This window comes from Cavia porcellus, unplaced genomic scaffold (genome assembly GCF_034190915.1).
Source record: "Cavia porcellus strain 051 isolate PalLab524CR breed Dunkin Hartley unplaced genomic scaffold, mCavPor4.1 scaffold_21, whole genome shotgun sequence".
NCBI classification, from domain to species: domain Eukaryota; kingdom Metazoa; phylum Chordata; class Mammalia; order Rodentia; family Caviidae; genus Cavia; species Cavia porcellus.
This window is the reverse complement of record NW_026947504.1, coordinates 47,586,399-47,601,256: the sequence shown is the minus strand read 5'-3', so window position 1 is coordinate 47,601,256 and position 14,858 is coordinate 47,586,399. Positions and strand designations below refer to the sequence as shown.

The 14,858-nt window shown below is 44.8% G+C and overlaps 1 protein-coding gene across 2 annotated transcripts in view; it reads left to right on the top strand.

Annotated features, from left to right (window-relative positions):
- Wdfy2 (WD repeat and FYVE domain containing 2) overlaps positions 1-11,910 on the top strand; it is a 150,929-nt gene extending 139,019 nt beyond the window's left edge. For both annotated transcript variants that reach the window (XM_003477444.5, XM_063232695.1), the window contains exons 9-12: positions 1,034-1,135; positions 1,964-2,094; positions 4,607-4,715; positions 5,571-11,910. In XM_003477444.5, coding sequence (XP_003477492.1) covers positions 1,034-1,135; positions 1,964-2,094; positions 4,607-4,715; positions 5,571-5,600 — 372 coding nt within the window. In that variant the 3' untranslated portion in view covers positions 5,601-11,910. The remainder of the gene's footprint in view (positions 1-1,033; positions 1,136-1,963; positions 2,095-4,606; positions 4,716-5,570) is intronic.
- The last annotated feature ends 2,948 nt before the right edge of the window (positions 11,911-14,858 follow it).

The following is a 14,858-nucleotide window of genomic DNA, read 5'->3' as shown; positions in this document are numbered from 1 at the left end:
CCTGGAATACACTTTTGGGAAACCCTGGGGCTGGGCATATTTTTCAAGGTTCCTAGGGTTCTGTGCTGTGTGGAAGGAAATGACTTCACCCTGCAAACAATGACAGTACAGTTTTTAATGTGTAAGGTTAATTGTTTTTTCATAAGAAGTTCTTAATTAGCCTCAATTTGATTACAAACTATACTTGTGCAGAATCAAATATGGAACTCTGGAAGCAAATGCAGTCGCATATGCATAATCAGTACAGATTTACTAAACAGCTGTATGTGGAACCCACTTTTAAACTGACCTAATTTAGGTTCCTTGTGACAGTGGGAAATAATGAACAAAGCCAAAATATTGTGTGACCCATAAGCCAAGAAGCAGAGCCTCGAATCCCAAGGGGGCCTGCCATGAGTGAATAGTGGACTGGTAGCCACTTTGAGTGTGTACCACGGTCAGCTTATCCCCCTCTAGCACAGGGCCTTCGGGTGTGTGCTGCGCACTTAGACATCACTGTGCAGCCAGAGCAGATGTGCTTACAGCCAGTCCAGTCTTGAGAATGTGAGATACAGTTCTAAACCTCCAGCATGGCTGTCCAGAGTACAGTATGGCCTCAGCCAAAATCCCCAGCCGTGTCCCTCACTCCCCACAGGCCATCTTGCCAGGCCAAGCCACTCAGTCCCCTTTCCCTGACCTCTCTCTGTCTGTCCTCAGGTCTCAGCTGACTTACGTTTTCCCAGAGACCACCAGCTGTGGTCAGAACCCTCTGTTTACCTTTGCCATGGCACCATATGCCTTTCCTTGCCTCGGCTCTCTTAGACTTACTGAATAATCATTAAAATTTTCATGATGAATTCTAAGTTCCATAACATGTTTACCACCACGTCCCATCCCTAGGGCCTAACATCTGAATGAATATTTTTCTAATGATTAAGAAACCATGCCTCTATTTTGAATAAATGCATCCTGACTCCGGAAGTTCCATCAGTGTCAGTAATACCTTTGTCACGCTGCTTCTCACTGTGGCCTGTTATGTGCTTTCTTTGATCAGACCCCTGAGTGGCTAGACAGTGATTCCTGCCAGAAGTGTGATCAGCCTTTTTTCTGGAACTTCAAGCAAATGTGGGACAGCAAGAAAATCGGCCTAAGACAGGTGGGTGATTTGGATTTTTCTTCATAGTGAAAATGACTTAACTTGATAATTGCAGAAAAAATAGCTTGCCTGGGGTGGAGTTGTGGTAGGGGTAAATTATTATCCTGGAGTCATCTTGTGATTAATATCCTGCCCCCTTGTCTGTTGTAGCTCATTCCTATTAGATTGAGTTTCTGCAGTGGTTTGTTTCCAGTAGGTAGTTGAGGGATGCAATTTTAGAATTCTGATGACATCCATTGAAACGCACCTTAGAATTAACAGGCATCATGCTTAAATGCACATTGGTTCTAAACCATGAATTTATTTAAGTGGTATTTATTTCTCCTTAATTATTACACTTACCCTCCTCATTTGGTTTTAGTTATCCAGATCTGCTAGTAGCATATCATTTTCAGTCTGATCTCATGGTTCAACTTGGTCTTTCCCAAAGAAATCCAGAGAGGTCATGGAGGTTTAACATAGTCATGGTAGGCCATGGGTTGAATCAGGTTTCTTCCACATTTTCCTTCATCCAGCAGCATAATCTCTGGAGATGGTACCTCTTCAGTATACTTAACTGTAAGACCACCCAGCCTCTGGGTTCTCTTGTAGTCACAGTGATGCTCACGAGAAGGGATGGAGGCTGGGGTGCAGACTGGGGGAGGTGACACACACGATCAGGTGTGTCTCCAGCATCCCTCATTCTGGACACACGGAGTCTGAAAGGAGAAGGTATCTGCCGTGCTCCTGTGAGGTTTCTGGGCAGTCTTGCCTTGCATCCCCGCCGTTAGTGGTCACAGCTGAGGTCATGCACAGCCATCACCACCTCTGTTTTCTCTCCTTCTCCAGCACCATTGCCGCAAGTGTGGGAAGGCTGTCTGTGGCAAGTGCAGCTCCAAGCGCTCCTCCATCCCCTTGATGGGCTTCGAGTTTGAAGTGAGGGTGTGTGACAGCTGTCACGAGGCCATCACAGATGAAGAGTAAGTTCCCTGTCTGCAGGACTCTCCCAGTTACAGAAGGAGTCACCCATGCCCCGATGGCTCTGATTCCTGCTGGCTTAGTTACAGATCACTGCAAGTGATAAAAGACCTTCTGTGTCACCAAGAGATTTGTTATCTTGAGAGATCATAAAGAGAGAATACAAAGGATTATGTGTATGCTTGTGCGTGTGAGTGTGTGTGTGTGTGTGTGTGTGTGTGTGATATTGGGGGTGAACCCAGCACCTTCACACTGAGCTACATTCCCAGTCCTATTTATGTTTGCTTTTGTCATCTTACTACTATAGTAATTGGGGGCCCAAACTTTCCATTCGCCTTAGCCTCCCATATTGTTGGGATTGTAGGGATCCACCACTATACCTGCCTCATCTCTGTGCTCTTTTTAATGTCTAGGGTGTGTTCATTTAAAGTATACTAGTTCCTCAGTTCACAAACACAATTCTTTCCATGATTCTACTCACAAACCAAACTGGACAAGAATTAAATCAAATTTTCCCATAAGGTTAACATCGATGAATTTGATTCAGTTCTTGTCCAACTCAGTTTTTGACCAGAATTGTGGAAAGAATCGAGTTTATGAAACAACTGAAGAGGCTCCCAGAGTAAACTCTTCTGTTGCTCATTAGGCCCCAGCCAGCCTCCAGCAGGTTTCAGTTTTCAGGAAGAGCTAAGCTGCTTTACCTAAGAGGCAGATACTCTATTTGCCCACTGCTCCACTGACTGCTTGTCCGTCCTCCGAGAACCTTGTGGGTGCTCTGTAAGGGGGTGAGAATTTGCACTTTCGCTTTAATCTTGGCTAACTGAAAACTGTCCCTCAATGCAAAACAGAATGCTCTGAACAAGTTTCTCCTTTACTGAGGTACAGGAGGATCAATCCCCTAAGTAATTTGAGTCTTCTACTTCTCCCAGTGTAGTCAAATAATTTTAAATGTTCTTATTTACCCCTATCAAATATAAATTAAGATATCCTTACATAGGTTGGCAATTATGTTCATCATTTTCCAGTGATCATATGTGATGAAATTAGTAAGAATTTTTATTGAATAGACAGCTGCAAGAGACTTTAGAGATAGTCTTGTTTAGTTCTTTATCGTATGAAGACGTAGACCAAAAAAAAGACAGACCAGAATGTCTAAGGAAGTTGAAGATTAAGCCTAAATCTTTAATTTTGAAGATTTAAATGTGATCATTTTTAGCATACTAAAGATCTACCCTGTAGATTTAGCTGCAGAAAAGGGGAAGAAGGGGCTGGGGGTTTAGCTCAGCGGCGTAAGCGCCTGCCTTGTAAGCAGGCAGTCGTGAGTTCGATCCCTGGTACCGATAAAAAGGAAAAAGACAAAAAAAAAAAAAAAAAAAAAAAAAGAAAGAAAGAAAGAAAAGAAAAGGGGAAGAAAAATATTCTGTCTTCTGAGCAGCTAGTGGAGCGGTGAGACCCTTGAATGTGATAGGAGTGGCCTTCTGCTTTGTGGCCTCCCCGGCCCTTCACATCTCACTGTGTTTCCTGCCTCTGCTTCGTGAAGTACTGGCACTGCTTTTGGAGCATCTAGGCAGTCAGCAAGGCCTTGTATTTTAAAAAAGAAAACATGGGTTAAAAAATACACAGTATGTTCCCAGGGATTTAGCTTAGAGGCATAAGCGCCTGGTTGGCAAGTGCAAGGTTGAGAGTTCGATCCCCAGTTACCCCGCCCCATACATAGTATGCTGGGCAGGAGGGTGCATGGTTACAATCCTAGCACTCAGAAAGCTGAGCAGGATGATTGCTGCAGGTTCAAGGCTATCCTGGGCTATATGATGAGTTCAAGGCCAGCCTGAATTACTTGGTGAAATGTTGACTTAGACCAGGAAGGAAGGAAGGAAGGAAGGAAGGAAGGAAGGAAGGAAGGAAGGAAGGAAACAAAGCAAATAATGATGTTTGTTTATATATTTTGTGTTTTGCTTATTGAAGATTTAGAATAGTACAGAAAAATGAATGGGTAACTTTCAGAGAGAATGATAGTAGGATATTAGGCATTTTGACAAGCACCTTTTTACAAATTAAATAGGCCAGCTAGACCTAGGAGAACCAACAAGCAGCTAGTAGAGTAGTGGGCAACTGAGAATATTTGTCTCTTAGGTAAGGCATTTTAGCTCTTCCTGAAAGCTGAAACCTCTGGGTACCAGCAAGTCCTTCCTTATGAGCAAAACCTTTACAGAAGCACCGTGGTTTATTTTAAAAAGGTTTCTCAGAAGCACAGGTAGAGATGACCTCACTTGCAGCACCTTCTCCTGAAGGGCCTTTGGAGACTGCATCTCTTTCCCATTTGGGGACTGTGAGAATTCTTTTACTTCATTATATTTTTAAAATGGTAACAGTCCACCAAGGAGTAAAGGCAGTCTGAGAAGTATTTCTAACAGTGAAGCAGGTTTAGCCATGAGCCTAAAAAGTAGAGCCTAATATCATGGTAAACCTCCATAATTCATACCCTATCCTTTAGTCTCCTCCTGTTCCTTCCAGGCGTGCACCCACGGCTACCTTCCACGACAGTAAACATAACATTGTGCATGTACATTTTGATGCGACCAGGGGATGGTTACTGACTTCTGGAACTGACAAAGTTATTAAGGTAGGACCCCATCGTATTACACTTCAAGGGACCCCGGGAGCATGGGAGGCTCTGCTCAGGAGTTACCCTTGGCAGTGAACGTTTTGAAGGCCTGTTGTATGCGTGTCTCTAACTGTGAGGAATGAATAATCTACTGGGGACATATTCTTTTTAAAAACTAGTAGATCACATGTGCAGCAGTCAGAAGAGTGGTACAGATAAGAATAATCTTAAGAGTTCAGCACAGGAAGACAGTGCTGCTAGAGAAGGGACTGAGCTGAGCAGTGAGTGGAAGGCAGGCCTGGAGAAGCCCGCGGCTAATGAACAAGCGGCTTCTCCCATTGAGATCAATTAATCCAAGAGTGCTCACGCCAGGGCCTCTCTGAGGACTGTGGTAGACAGACCACAAGGACTCTGTGCCACAGCAGAGGCCCACAGCAGCAAGGGCCACCCGTGTCCTTTCCATGCCATTCTTGGAGGCAGCAGCAAGCAGCAATGGCTAATAATCCCCTTTGAGACCCTCTTTGTGACTTGGAGCAAGTTTTGAAGTAAACCCTGAGAACCTCAGTGACTGGATTTTTGATGTCTTATAGAATTATTTAGAAGATTCAATGAGAAGGCGTGGGAAGAACGCAGCACAAACTTACTGTTCAACATACATTAGTTCCCTTCCTCCTCCTCAGGAACCTGATCTGCATCTGTTCTCCATTAGCTGGGTTAAATTTTAAGCTGCTTCTGTGATGTTTTTTAGTTCTACAGAGTCATATTAAAAGAGATGTAGTTGCTTGTTAAATGAAAAAACTTCACTTGAACTGTAAGGACTGTTCATCTTCAATATTTTGATTTTTGCTTACCCTTATTTTCTTCTTTTTACAGTTATGGGACATGACCCCAGTAGTGTCTTGATGACTGTCCCAGGAATCAGCTAGTATTTACTTAAAAAATGGTTGTGATGATCCAAATGATTACTGGAGAAGCAAAGCGGAAGGAAGAGAAGCTGAAGACCCTAGATGAATGTACATCTCACACAGTCGGTGGTGAACTAGCAAAAGAACATTTGCAGGGACTTTTCAACTGTTCATACGATATAAAGAAGATATTTTTTTAACAAATGATTTATACGGTCTGGCTATGCTACATTGTTTTAAGTACGCTGAAAACATCTGTGTGGGTGTTTAATTTTTATATTTTCCAGGTCTCCACTTTACCTGTTGCTTTGTGTGTTGGAGAAATAAGAGAACTATCTGTTCAGATTATTTTGGTCTTTATGAAGTGCTTTCCACATTTTCTTCATTGTGATGTGTGACCAGCTTCTTTTTCTTCTCTGGATATCATGTACTTGTACCTGCTCTGCTTTGTACCAGAGTATATGTATTTATGTGTTCATTCCTAGTGTTTCTGCTTTCGTTTCTTCTCAGTGGAGAGATTCGGGAAACCAGTCATATGGCTCTACCAGCCAACTTGATGAGTCACCTGAAGAATGATCCATTTCTGTTGTCTGATCCGTTCATGTTCTCACTGAGTAGAAGTGACTTCATGTTTTTGCCTCAAGTTTCTGTGTTTCCCACTTTAGAAAAAGCTGTGAGAAACAAGTCCCCACCATTATCATCCCAGAAGTAGATGATCAGAACTCACAGCTTCAACCATCAGTGCCTGGATCATTTAGCATTCAGCGAGGGCCTCATGAGCCCTTTATATGTTAGGGTGGATTTTTTGTTGATGTTTTGTTGTGTTGTTTTTGTTTATTTGGGGTTATTTTGTTTTTGTTATTTTTGTTTGTTGTTGGGTTTTTTTTACATAGCTCTTACTTTTAATGTTCAAAACAAAAACCTACAAGCTCCAAAAACAAATGCCTTTAAAATTTGTTTTCCTGTGCAACATCATCTCTGAACTAGAACATGTATTGCTGTAAGATTGTAATCCTGCTCTCTTCCTCTCCATCTGTACTTTGTTACCCTTCAAACACCAGATGTTCAGATATTTTGTCTTCCTGTACGTCATCTGAACACTTTGCACACTTTCCTACTGAGGCTGCCTGTGATCTGAGACGTACGGGCACTGAATGCTGCAGCTCCTGCTGTGTTCCTCTGAGGGACTTGAAAGAGGGTTTTAGAAAACGAACATGAAGATTCTTTCTTCTAATGGAATCCAATCAAACTTGATAAATGATCACCTCAGGATACTGAAGTCCTTTTTTAAAATCCTATTTTCAGTGTAAAAATAGAATTAAAATTAGTGGCAAGCATGTGCCAGTCCCTGCCCCCTTCTAAGCACTTTATGCAGATACTGCCTCATGAGATCCTCACCTGTCAGGAATATTCAGGCTCACCAAGTCTCTTGATGATCCCTAGATTAATAAGTCTCACAGATAAACAGATCACTCGCCTGCTCTTCCCCTTCTGGGTCCTCTCTCCAAGGTAGCTGTTCGCTCTGAGTTGACAAGTTTTTGGTGGTAGGTAGGATCTAAGCAGTCGAAATCCTCCCTATGATTTTTTTTTCTCTTCCTGGAAGGCATTTTACTCGCCTCACTATCATTCATTGCTTTTCTAACTGGCGATACTCACTGAAAGCCCCACTTGGATACTGCCCCAACACTGACCCAGTATACTCCCTGGGGATGGACTTCCTAAAGGTGACTGCTGGCCCAGCATTGGGAACAGGGCCAGAGTGTGTGTCCTGCACATCCGTGGCACACGACACCAGAGGCCAGCATTCTTGACGCACACAGGTCCACATGTGCACACACAAGGAAGTTGTCACCATCTGTCACCTCACTACCCCCCCACTGCTCTTGCTTGTTTGCTATCAGAGCTGTTATAACTACTGTGAGTCTGTTCTGCATGGCTGCTCATAAGAGAGCTTTTAAAAAGGGATTACATTTAAAATATCAGAATATCTATTTTATCATGTATTACTAGAATTTGTGGCCATTTATTATGCGGTGTGTAATAGAGAGCCATTTATTATGCTGTGTGTAATAGAGAGCCATTTATTATGCTGTGTGTAATAGAGAGCTATGTGCTGGAAATGAGTAAAAGAAGTGAATCGCTCTGTTTTCACTTCCGGAATATTTGCACCTGGCCTGCATATACAGAGGAAAATACAGATTCAGGGAGGCAGGAATTCAGGGACCCAGCAAGCTTTGTGTGGATTCCCAGTTTAGATATAGATGAGTTCAGACCTTGTTTTGCAAGCTGAGTGCCCCCATTAGCTCACATGTGGACATTGTGGCCTCCCTGCTCTGTGACCCTGTGCTTCCTTCCACCTGCCTCCCTCCCTCCCAGCCTTGCTGTGACCCAGCCCACAGAGCCGCTCAGAGGCTGAATCTCGTTAATGATGCAAATCATGATTGAAAACCACAGGTATTTCAAGATTGTCTACTACTCTGCCCGTTGCTTTCCCTTACCTGTGTGGGTGCTTGAATTTGGTGAAGAGTTTAGCAAATTAATTGTGTGGGTTTATAATACTGGATTCTTGCATTTTGCATTAAGTAACCACCAGTTTTGTAACTTAGAAATATGTTCTGGTGTCAGATGTCTTCTAGGCGTTTTGTAGAATTACTGGCTTCATTGTGAGTGAAAGCTGGCCCCAGCACTTGGCTTTTCTCCTGTCTGGTTAAAAATCATGGTTCCTGCTGTACCCTGTTGGGTTTGCACTTTACATGTATTTTTGCTGTACTGCTTAAGCATAAAGCAGCTCTGGCAACTAGTGCCCGCTGGGGCTGTGTTGAAGAAGTAGCCGAACTGCGCTTCACAGAGCTGTGGCAGAAGGAATTAATCTCATGTTCTTGGTTCCCCCAAAGAAATGACGTTGCTCGAATCTACAGCTGCTTGGGTGTATCTCCAAAGTGGCAAAAAATGGTTTCAAACTATGTACTTGGAATCTTGGGTCATTTTTTTTAATATGTGGTCAATCAACCATAATGTATTTCTTAAATTTTGAATTATTCAGAGAATCATAAAATCGCAAACCTGGAAGGGATCTTGAGATCTAGAATGTTCCTAGGAGAAAAATTCTCAGGCAGTTAGATATAACCGAAGCATAAACAAGAGAACCCAAAAGACATATTCAAGGAACAATTGTTTTTTAATATTACCTAGTAACAGCATGAGTTGAGGAGCAAATCCAGCCTCTTGAGACAGGGAGCTCTCTAGACCGGTTTGTTCTCACTGGAAACCTGTTTAATACCTCCTTTGGCCCCAGCCCTGTGGTTATGACTGTCATGGGTCTGAACTCTTATCAGAAGGTAGTTACTGACTGTTCCTCACCCACATAAAGTCATTTCCACACTGTTCCGCATGGATCCCCCCAGGAGCAAAGCTGAAGTGGAAATCCAGGGGTCTCCTGTGTTGCGGACCAGATTTGAATGAGACTCTGGGGCGGCACCATTTGTCCATCTGGTGGCACATTGCAATTTTCTCTGAGGTTCATTTTTTTAAAATGTAATATATTTTTGTTTAACATTAATCCTCAGAGCTTGAGTTTCAACTTTTAAGCAAAAGAGTGGTTCTAAACTATGTATCACCACTAGTAGACATAAACATTCATTGAATGAAATTCCTTTGGTTTTGCCTTTTCATAATTGTATGTAAGGGAACTTGTTCACTAAGATTTAGACCTTAAAGTGAAAGAGAAATGTTTTGCCAAAAAGTTCTCATTTTTCTCCTGTAAAATAATGTTAGGTTAAATTTTGCCTGGTGTAAAAGTAGATATTTATTTTGCACCTTGATTAAAAAACACAGAAACTAGCTTAATTCTGAACACTGAGTTACCTAGATTGCAGTTCTAGTCCAGTCAGCTCCCAACTATTGAGAAACACTCCTACTCCACACACCAGGTAGCTCGGTGCCAGGGTAAACGTGTGTCTGAGAGCCCTTCCTGGCCATGCAGAAGCTACACGGATGAGTAAATGGATCATTTCAGCACGTGTGATTAGTGTTATGATAGATGTGTGTTGGGGTCCCAGCCATTGTGATCCTACCAAGCAGAGAATAAAGAAAATCTAGGGTATGGAAACAGCAGACAAGCTTGAAATCTACAGAGAGCCTGGTGTGTGCAGAGACCGCAAGGAGGTGGCATTGTCAGAGAACATCAAGTGACCCAGCTGCAGGCCTGGAGCACAAGCCCTTTTAGCCACTAAGACACCAGTGCTCGTAGCCTCATGGCCTGGGACAGATGTGCTCAGTTACCCTGCAACTGGCACTACTATCTGCCGATTTCTCTGGATGCACCGCCTTTCACTTAAAGCTGAGATGTCGACCTGGAGACATGCGTGCACAGTCCATGGGAGAATATCTCTTAACTAGATTAAAACGTAGGCTCGCCAGGCCTAACTGATCTGCTGTGAGAAAGGCAAGGCAAGGCTAGGCTACAGCAACAGGTCGGGCAGGAGGAGATTGCTCTACTCAGGGTTGGGCTGGCACTAAATGTATAGTACGCCAGGCACAAATAGTCGCTGCTGCTGGTAATCCCTGTCCTCCTCAGCCTTAGACTGGCTCTCCGAAGTAACAGGCCATTCCTGGGCCATGTAGCAAGTGCCAGGAGCCTGGCATCAGGGCACTCCCCATTTAGAAGGGAAAGACTTTTCTCAGTTCAGTTAGGGTCAAAGGGTTCAGGCAGCCATTTGGCTCCCAAAGACCTGGCTCTGCTGAGGAAGGAGCACCTTGTGGCAGCGCTCCAAAGTGCCTGCCTCATGTCTTGCTGTGACATTATTTGCCTTTTGTCCATAGCTGAATTCAGAAATACCTGTGTTCATGTTTAAATTTTAGCCCAGCTTTACAACTGAGAACAAATACCAATCCTCAGGTTTTAGTTTGCATTTTTACCTTTTAAAGTTACCCTTCCCACCAAGAAGCTTCTCTAGGTCCAACACATGACGGCAGTGTCTGAAAATTAAATCTGCCCTAAATTGGAGGGGGCCCCTCAATCAGATTTCCCATGCCAGGCAAGCTTTTGTAAGACAGTAGGTAGCTCCTTGTCAGAGATGCTGAGAAGATTAAGGCTTTGAGGATGGATGAATTCATAGTCCTTCTTAAGGCCCCTTCAAATCTTGCGGTTCTGTGATTCTATGAATGTTACTAGACTTAACTCAAACCGTTACCAGCACAGGGCTGACTTCACTCTGACAAATGAGAGCATGTTGCCGGGCAAATAGCTTCTGCCATATCAAATGAACCAGTTCCTGAACTTTGCCATCTAACGTCTAGTACGGCATTAGACAATTATAAAGGTAGATGTATAGATATATTAGGTAGATTATAAAGGTAGAGGATCGTGGTACCATCTCATTATAAATAGATACCTCAAAAAGTTCACCTGTATGAGTCAGGTGTGTCTGACTTTCTTGAAAGAGGAAGTATCTGGGAGTTCAAGCTGATTCAGAGTTCGGAATCTGGCCTTGATATTTATGATTCTTTGACATTGTTTTCTTGGTCCTTTGGAACATATGAGAAGGTAAACTATTAGTCAAAAGAAGAAAAAGAAACTAGTTTGAAAAAAAAAAAAAAACCGCTGTCTCCCTTCTTACTTTTCTGTCATTTGAGTGATGGCAGCCTGCTGTCAGTAGCCAGTACAAAGTATGGACCAAAACACTCATGTCCCCATTAACTATTGTATTCACAGGCATCTTCTGCTGTTTACCTTGTCTTTAAAGTTACTTTGGTTTTCAAGGTACTGTATGTACACAAATTGCTATTAACTGGACAGCAGGGAAGGTGCTAGCCCCACACCCGTGCCTCCCGTTACTGGCTTTGTAGCCAGGGATACAGACTGCTGCACACGGCCAGCGGGCTGGGACCCAGCCGCGCCTGACTGCAGTGGGCATCTTTCTCCTCTTCTGGAATGAGGAGATTCTCTGGGGTCAGGCTGACTGTGGTAACCCTAAGCTGGAGCAGATCTCTCCAGGGTGGCTCCAGCAGAACCCCTCTGGCATTTGCCCTGCCCTTTGCCTCTGGATTCCATCGAGCAGATCAGCAGCCCTGACATGACCTCCTGAATGTGATGCGGTGGTGCCGTGCACGAATGTCCTGTGATGAGACGTCTGCGTCCAGTCCTTCACCCTATGCTGCTGAACATAATGAATGTTTTCACTCTGCCCAGCTTCCCACTGTGCTGCCCTCTAACCTCTGATGTATGTGTAACCATTACCAGTGTAAGGCTCTCTGTGCAGAGTTGCCCTGTGGTTTAAAAATAAATGTTTGTGAACACCTGCCTGCAATTATGTTCCCATTATTGCTTTCACATGGAGCCAACACCCAGTAGACCGATTTGGTGCTACCCTTGTGGGTTCTGACACATACTGGGGTACATAGGTTAAAGAATTACCCAGCTCACTCCTGCCGTTCAGACCTCAAGGAGAACCACCGTCTGGAGACACAGGCTGTGCCCATGTTGTCCCTATCTTTCATGTAACTAATTTTACTATTTCATAAACTTTCCAAATGAGGAAAAGAGCAGTGCAGCTAGGAAAAGCCCCTTTCGAGACTCCATGAGATCATTTTGTTTGGGGAGGGGGAGTGTTTGGGGTTTGGTTTTGTTTTTTTGAAAGAGTCTCGCTATAATTCAGGCTGGCTTTGAACTCACTGAATAGCCCAGGGGGGCTTTGAACTTAGGGCAGTCCTCCTGCCTCAGTCTCCCTAGTGCTGAGATTACAAGTGTGTGCCTCCACGCCTGGCTGGTGAGGTCCATCTATGGATGAAAACAGGTATAGAGAAATAAGTGACTCCACCCCCCCACCCATGTGGAATAGCTGGTAAGGGGTGCCTGACTTGCACAGCCCTCGAGGCCACTGTCCCCAGTCCTGCCAGCACAGCCTGCCCACACCCAGCACCACAAAGGCCCCAGCTTCCTGTAGAAAAGCAGCAACGCAGTTGGATGAAGCCAGTATTTGCCAAACAGTGCTGCTTCCTGTCAGGACACCAACCTCCCAGGTAAATGCATGTCCTGGTTACTCCTGTCTGGTTGCTGTGCCAAAATACCCAAGGCCCAAAATTAGAGAAGGAAAGGTTTATTTAGCTTACAGTTCTTGGAGGTTTCACTCCATACTCAGCTGGCTGTGAGGCAGGGTGGTGTGGCTGGGGGCAGCCATTCTTGGCTGCACCCAATAAAAGCAAAAGGGCAGAAAGTGGAGAAAAGCACACCTCCTTCCTGCCCTTACACTGTATGCTGGTTACCTGCCTCTGGGCAGGTGCAGCACTCACATCGTGAATCCCAGCTTAGACAACAAACCCAACACTAGATTCAGCTGCCTCCATGAGTGCATGAGGCTTTGAGAGGACATTTAAACACACACCATAGTAGTGCACCCAAAAAAAAATCCCTTCCCCAAGTCCTTGACTGGTGACCCTGGATCTGAATATTTCAGGTACCCCCAAAGAGCTGCACCTGCTCGGAGTTGCTGCTTCTGTGGGGGTGAGTTGCACTTACTTGTCCTTGGACACCAAGAACTCCAGTACATGGATTCTAAATATGCTCTGTTGGTCTTTGTCGGTTTCTCTGGAGTCATAAGTGATAAACTGATGTGACTTAGAAGTTTTATCTAATGTAGACAGAATACAAGGGATATTGTTGAAGCTGCTCATAATCTTAAGCAAATATAAACTAGGCCTCATTCAAATTATTTGTATAAATATGCATCATCTCTTAGTTGTGCTTGCTCCTAAGGACATGCATGGTCCAGGCAGGCCTCTCCAGGGTACAGAAGGAAGTGCCCAGCAGTCACTCAGTAGACATGGAGGAGCCAAGGAAGGGAGAAGGCACTTGAAGGAAATGCATCTGGCTTCTACACCTGGTTCCCGGTCACTGACAATGTTGGTTAATCTTTAATTTAGAATGCTTTTTAAAATATTCTCAAATAGACGAGAATTTCAATAATAAATAACCTGCCTCTGAAGACTAAGGTTGTTTAGAGCCCCAGTCATTGCTACAGTGGTGTCGAAGTGGACACTGAAGTAGAGCCTGTCCAGCAGCCCCGAGTCTACACCTGCAGGTATTTCCACCACGGGCCTCCACCCCAGCTGCTCAGGATTTCAGTGAGTTTGTCTTCTTCAGTTGGTGAGGGGATTACTCTAGCAAGAGATGAATATGCACAAACTGGCCACTGATCTATACCAGAGAGAGGACAGAGCATGAGCTGCTGCAGCTCCTGCTGACCTTGCTGCCCCTGCTGTCACTTGGTAGATACCATCACTGCTCTCAGAGGTCTCAGCAGTAGGCCCCGTGGGTGGTGGTGTGGAAGGGATCCTACACAGAGGAGAAGGTGAGAACTGGGATGGACTCGATTTTCTTTCTAGCCATGGGCCAATGCTGGGCAAGCATTGGAAACCAGGAGATGGCAGCCAAGGCCAGGTGGGGCAGGGCATGTGTGTGGATGGATGGGAGGTCACCACAGTCCCTTGAGCCAGGTGCTTAGTCATAACAGGACAAAAAGCACCAGAGAGAAGGGGCCACCCTACACCCAAGAACCATGTCCACTCTAATCCCTACCTCCTGCCTCAGACTTACACCCTGAGGAGCCACTGAGGTTGAGAACAAATCTAAACAAGTGAACACTCCCCAAACAGCAATCATAGTTCCTCTGTTCGAGTTGCTCAGGACGGTGCCTGCTGCCCTGGAGCTCAGTGAGTTCCCAAGACTTCTTACATCCCCAGGTAAGAATCCCCTCCACCCAGTCCCCCAGGACCTGGCCTTGCCCAAGGCCTGAATAACAGGTTTGTCACAAAGCTTAGAGGGACCCACCAAGTTCATACAGATAAGTGGAAAAGGAGTGCAAAATCAGGGGTGATACACTTGCAAAGTTAACCCCAAGAGGCCAAGGAGTCATCTCACCAACAAAGCCCACGTGCAGTCCCAGGAAAGCAAGAGACAGTCCCATCCGCACCCCAGGTTCCATGGCAGGGGAGACCAAGCTGCTGCCCACAGCCATGGTCCAACTGCTTTCATACCAAGGAGGAAGGCACCATGTGGCCACTGGGCTGCACAACCAGTGTAGGGGAGAGAGAGCCAGTGTCTGCCCTCTCAGCCGCAGGTCACAGTCTGGCCCCCTGCCTGATGGGGGACCCTAGCATTGGTAGCCTCACAGCTTATGAGGAGGGCATTCTAAAGGGATTTCACATGGCTGACTTTTTTTCTAATACCAAAATTTGCAGGGGAGTTATAATCTGCCTC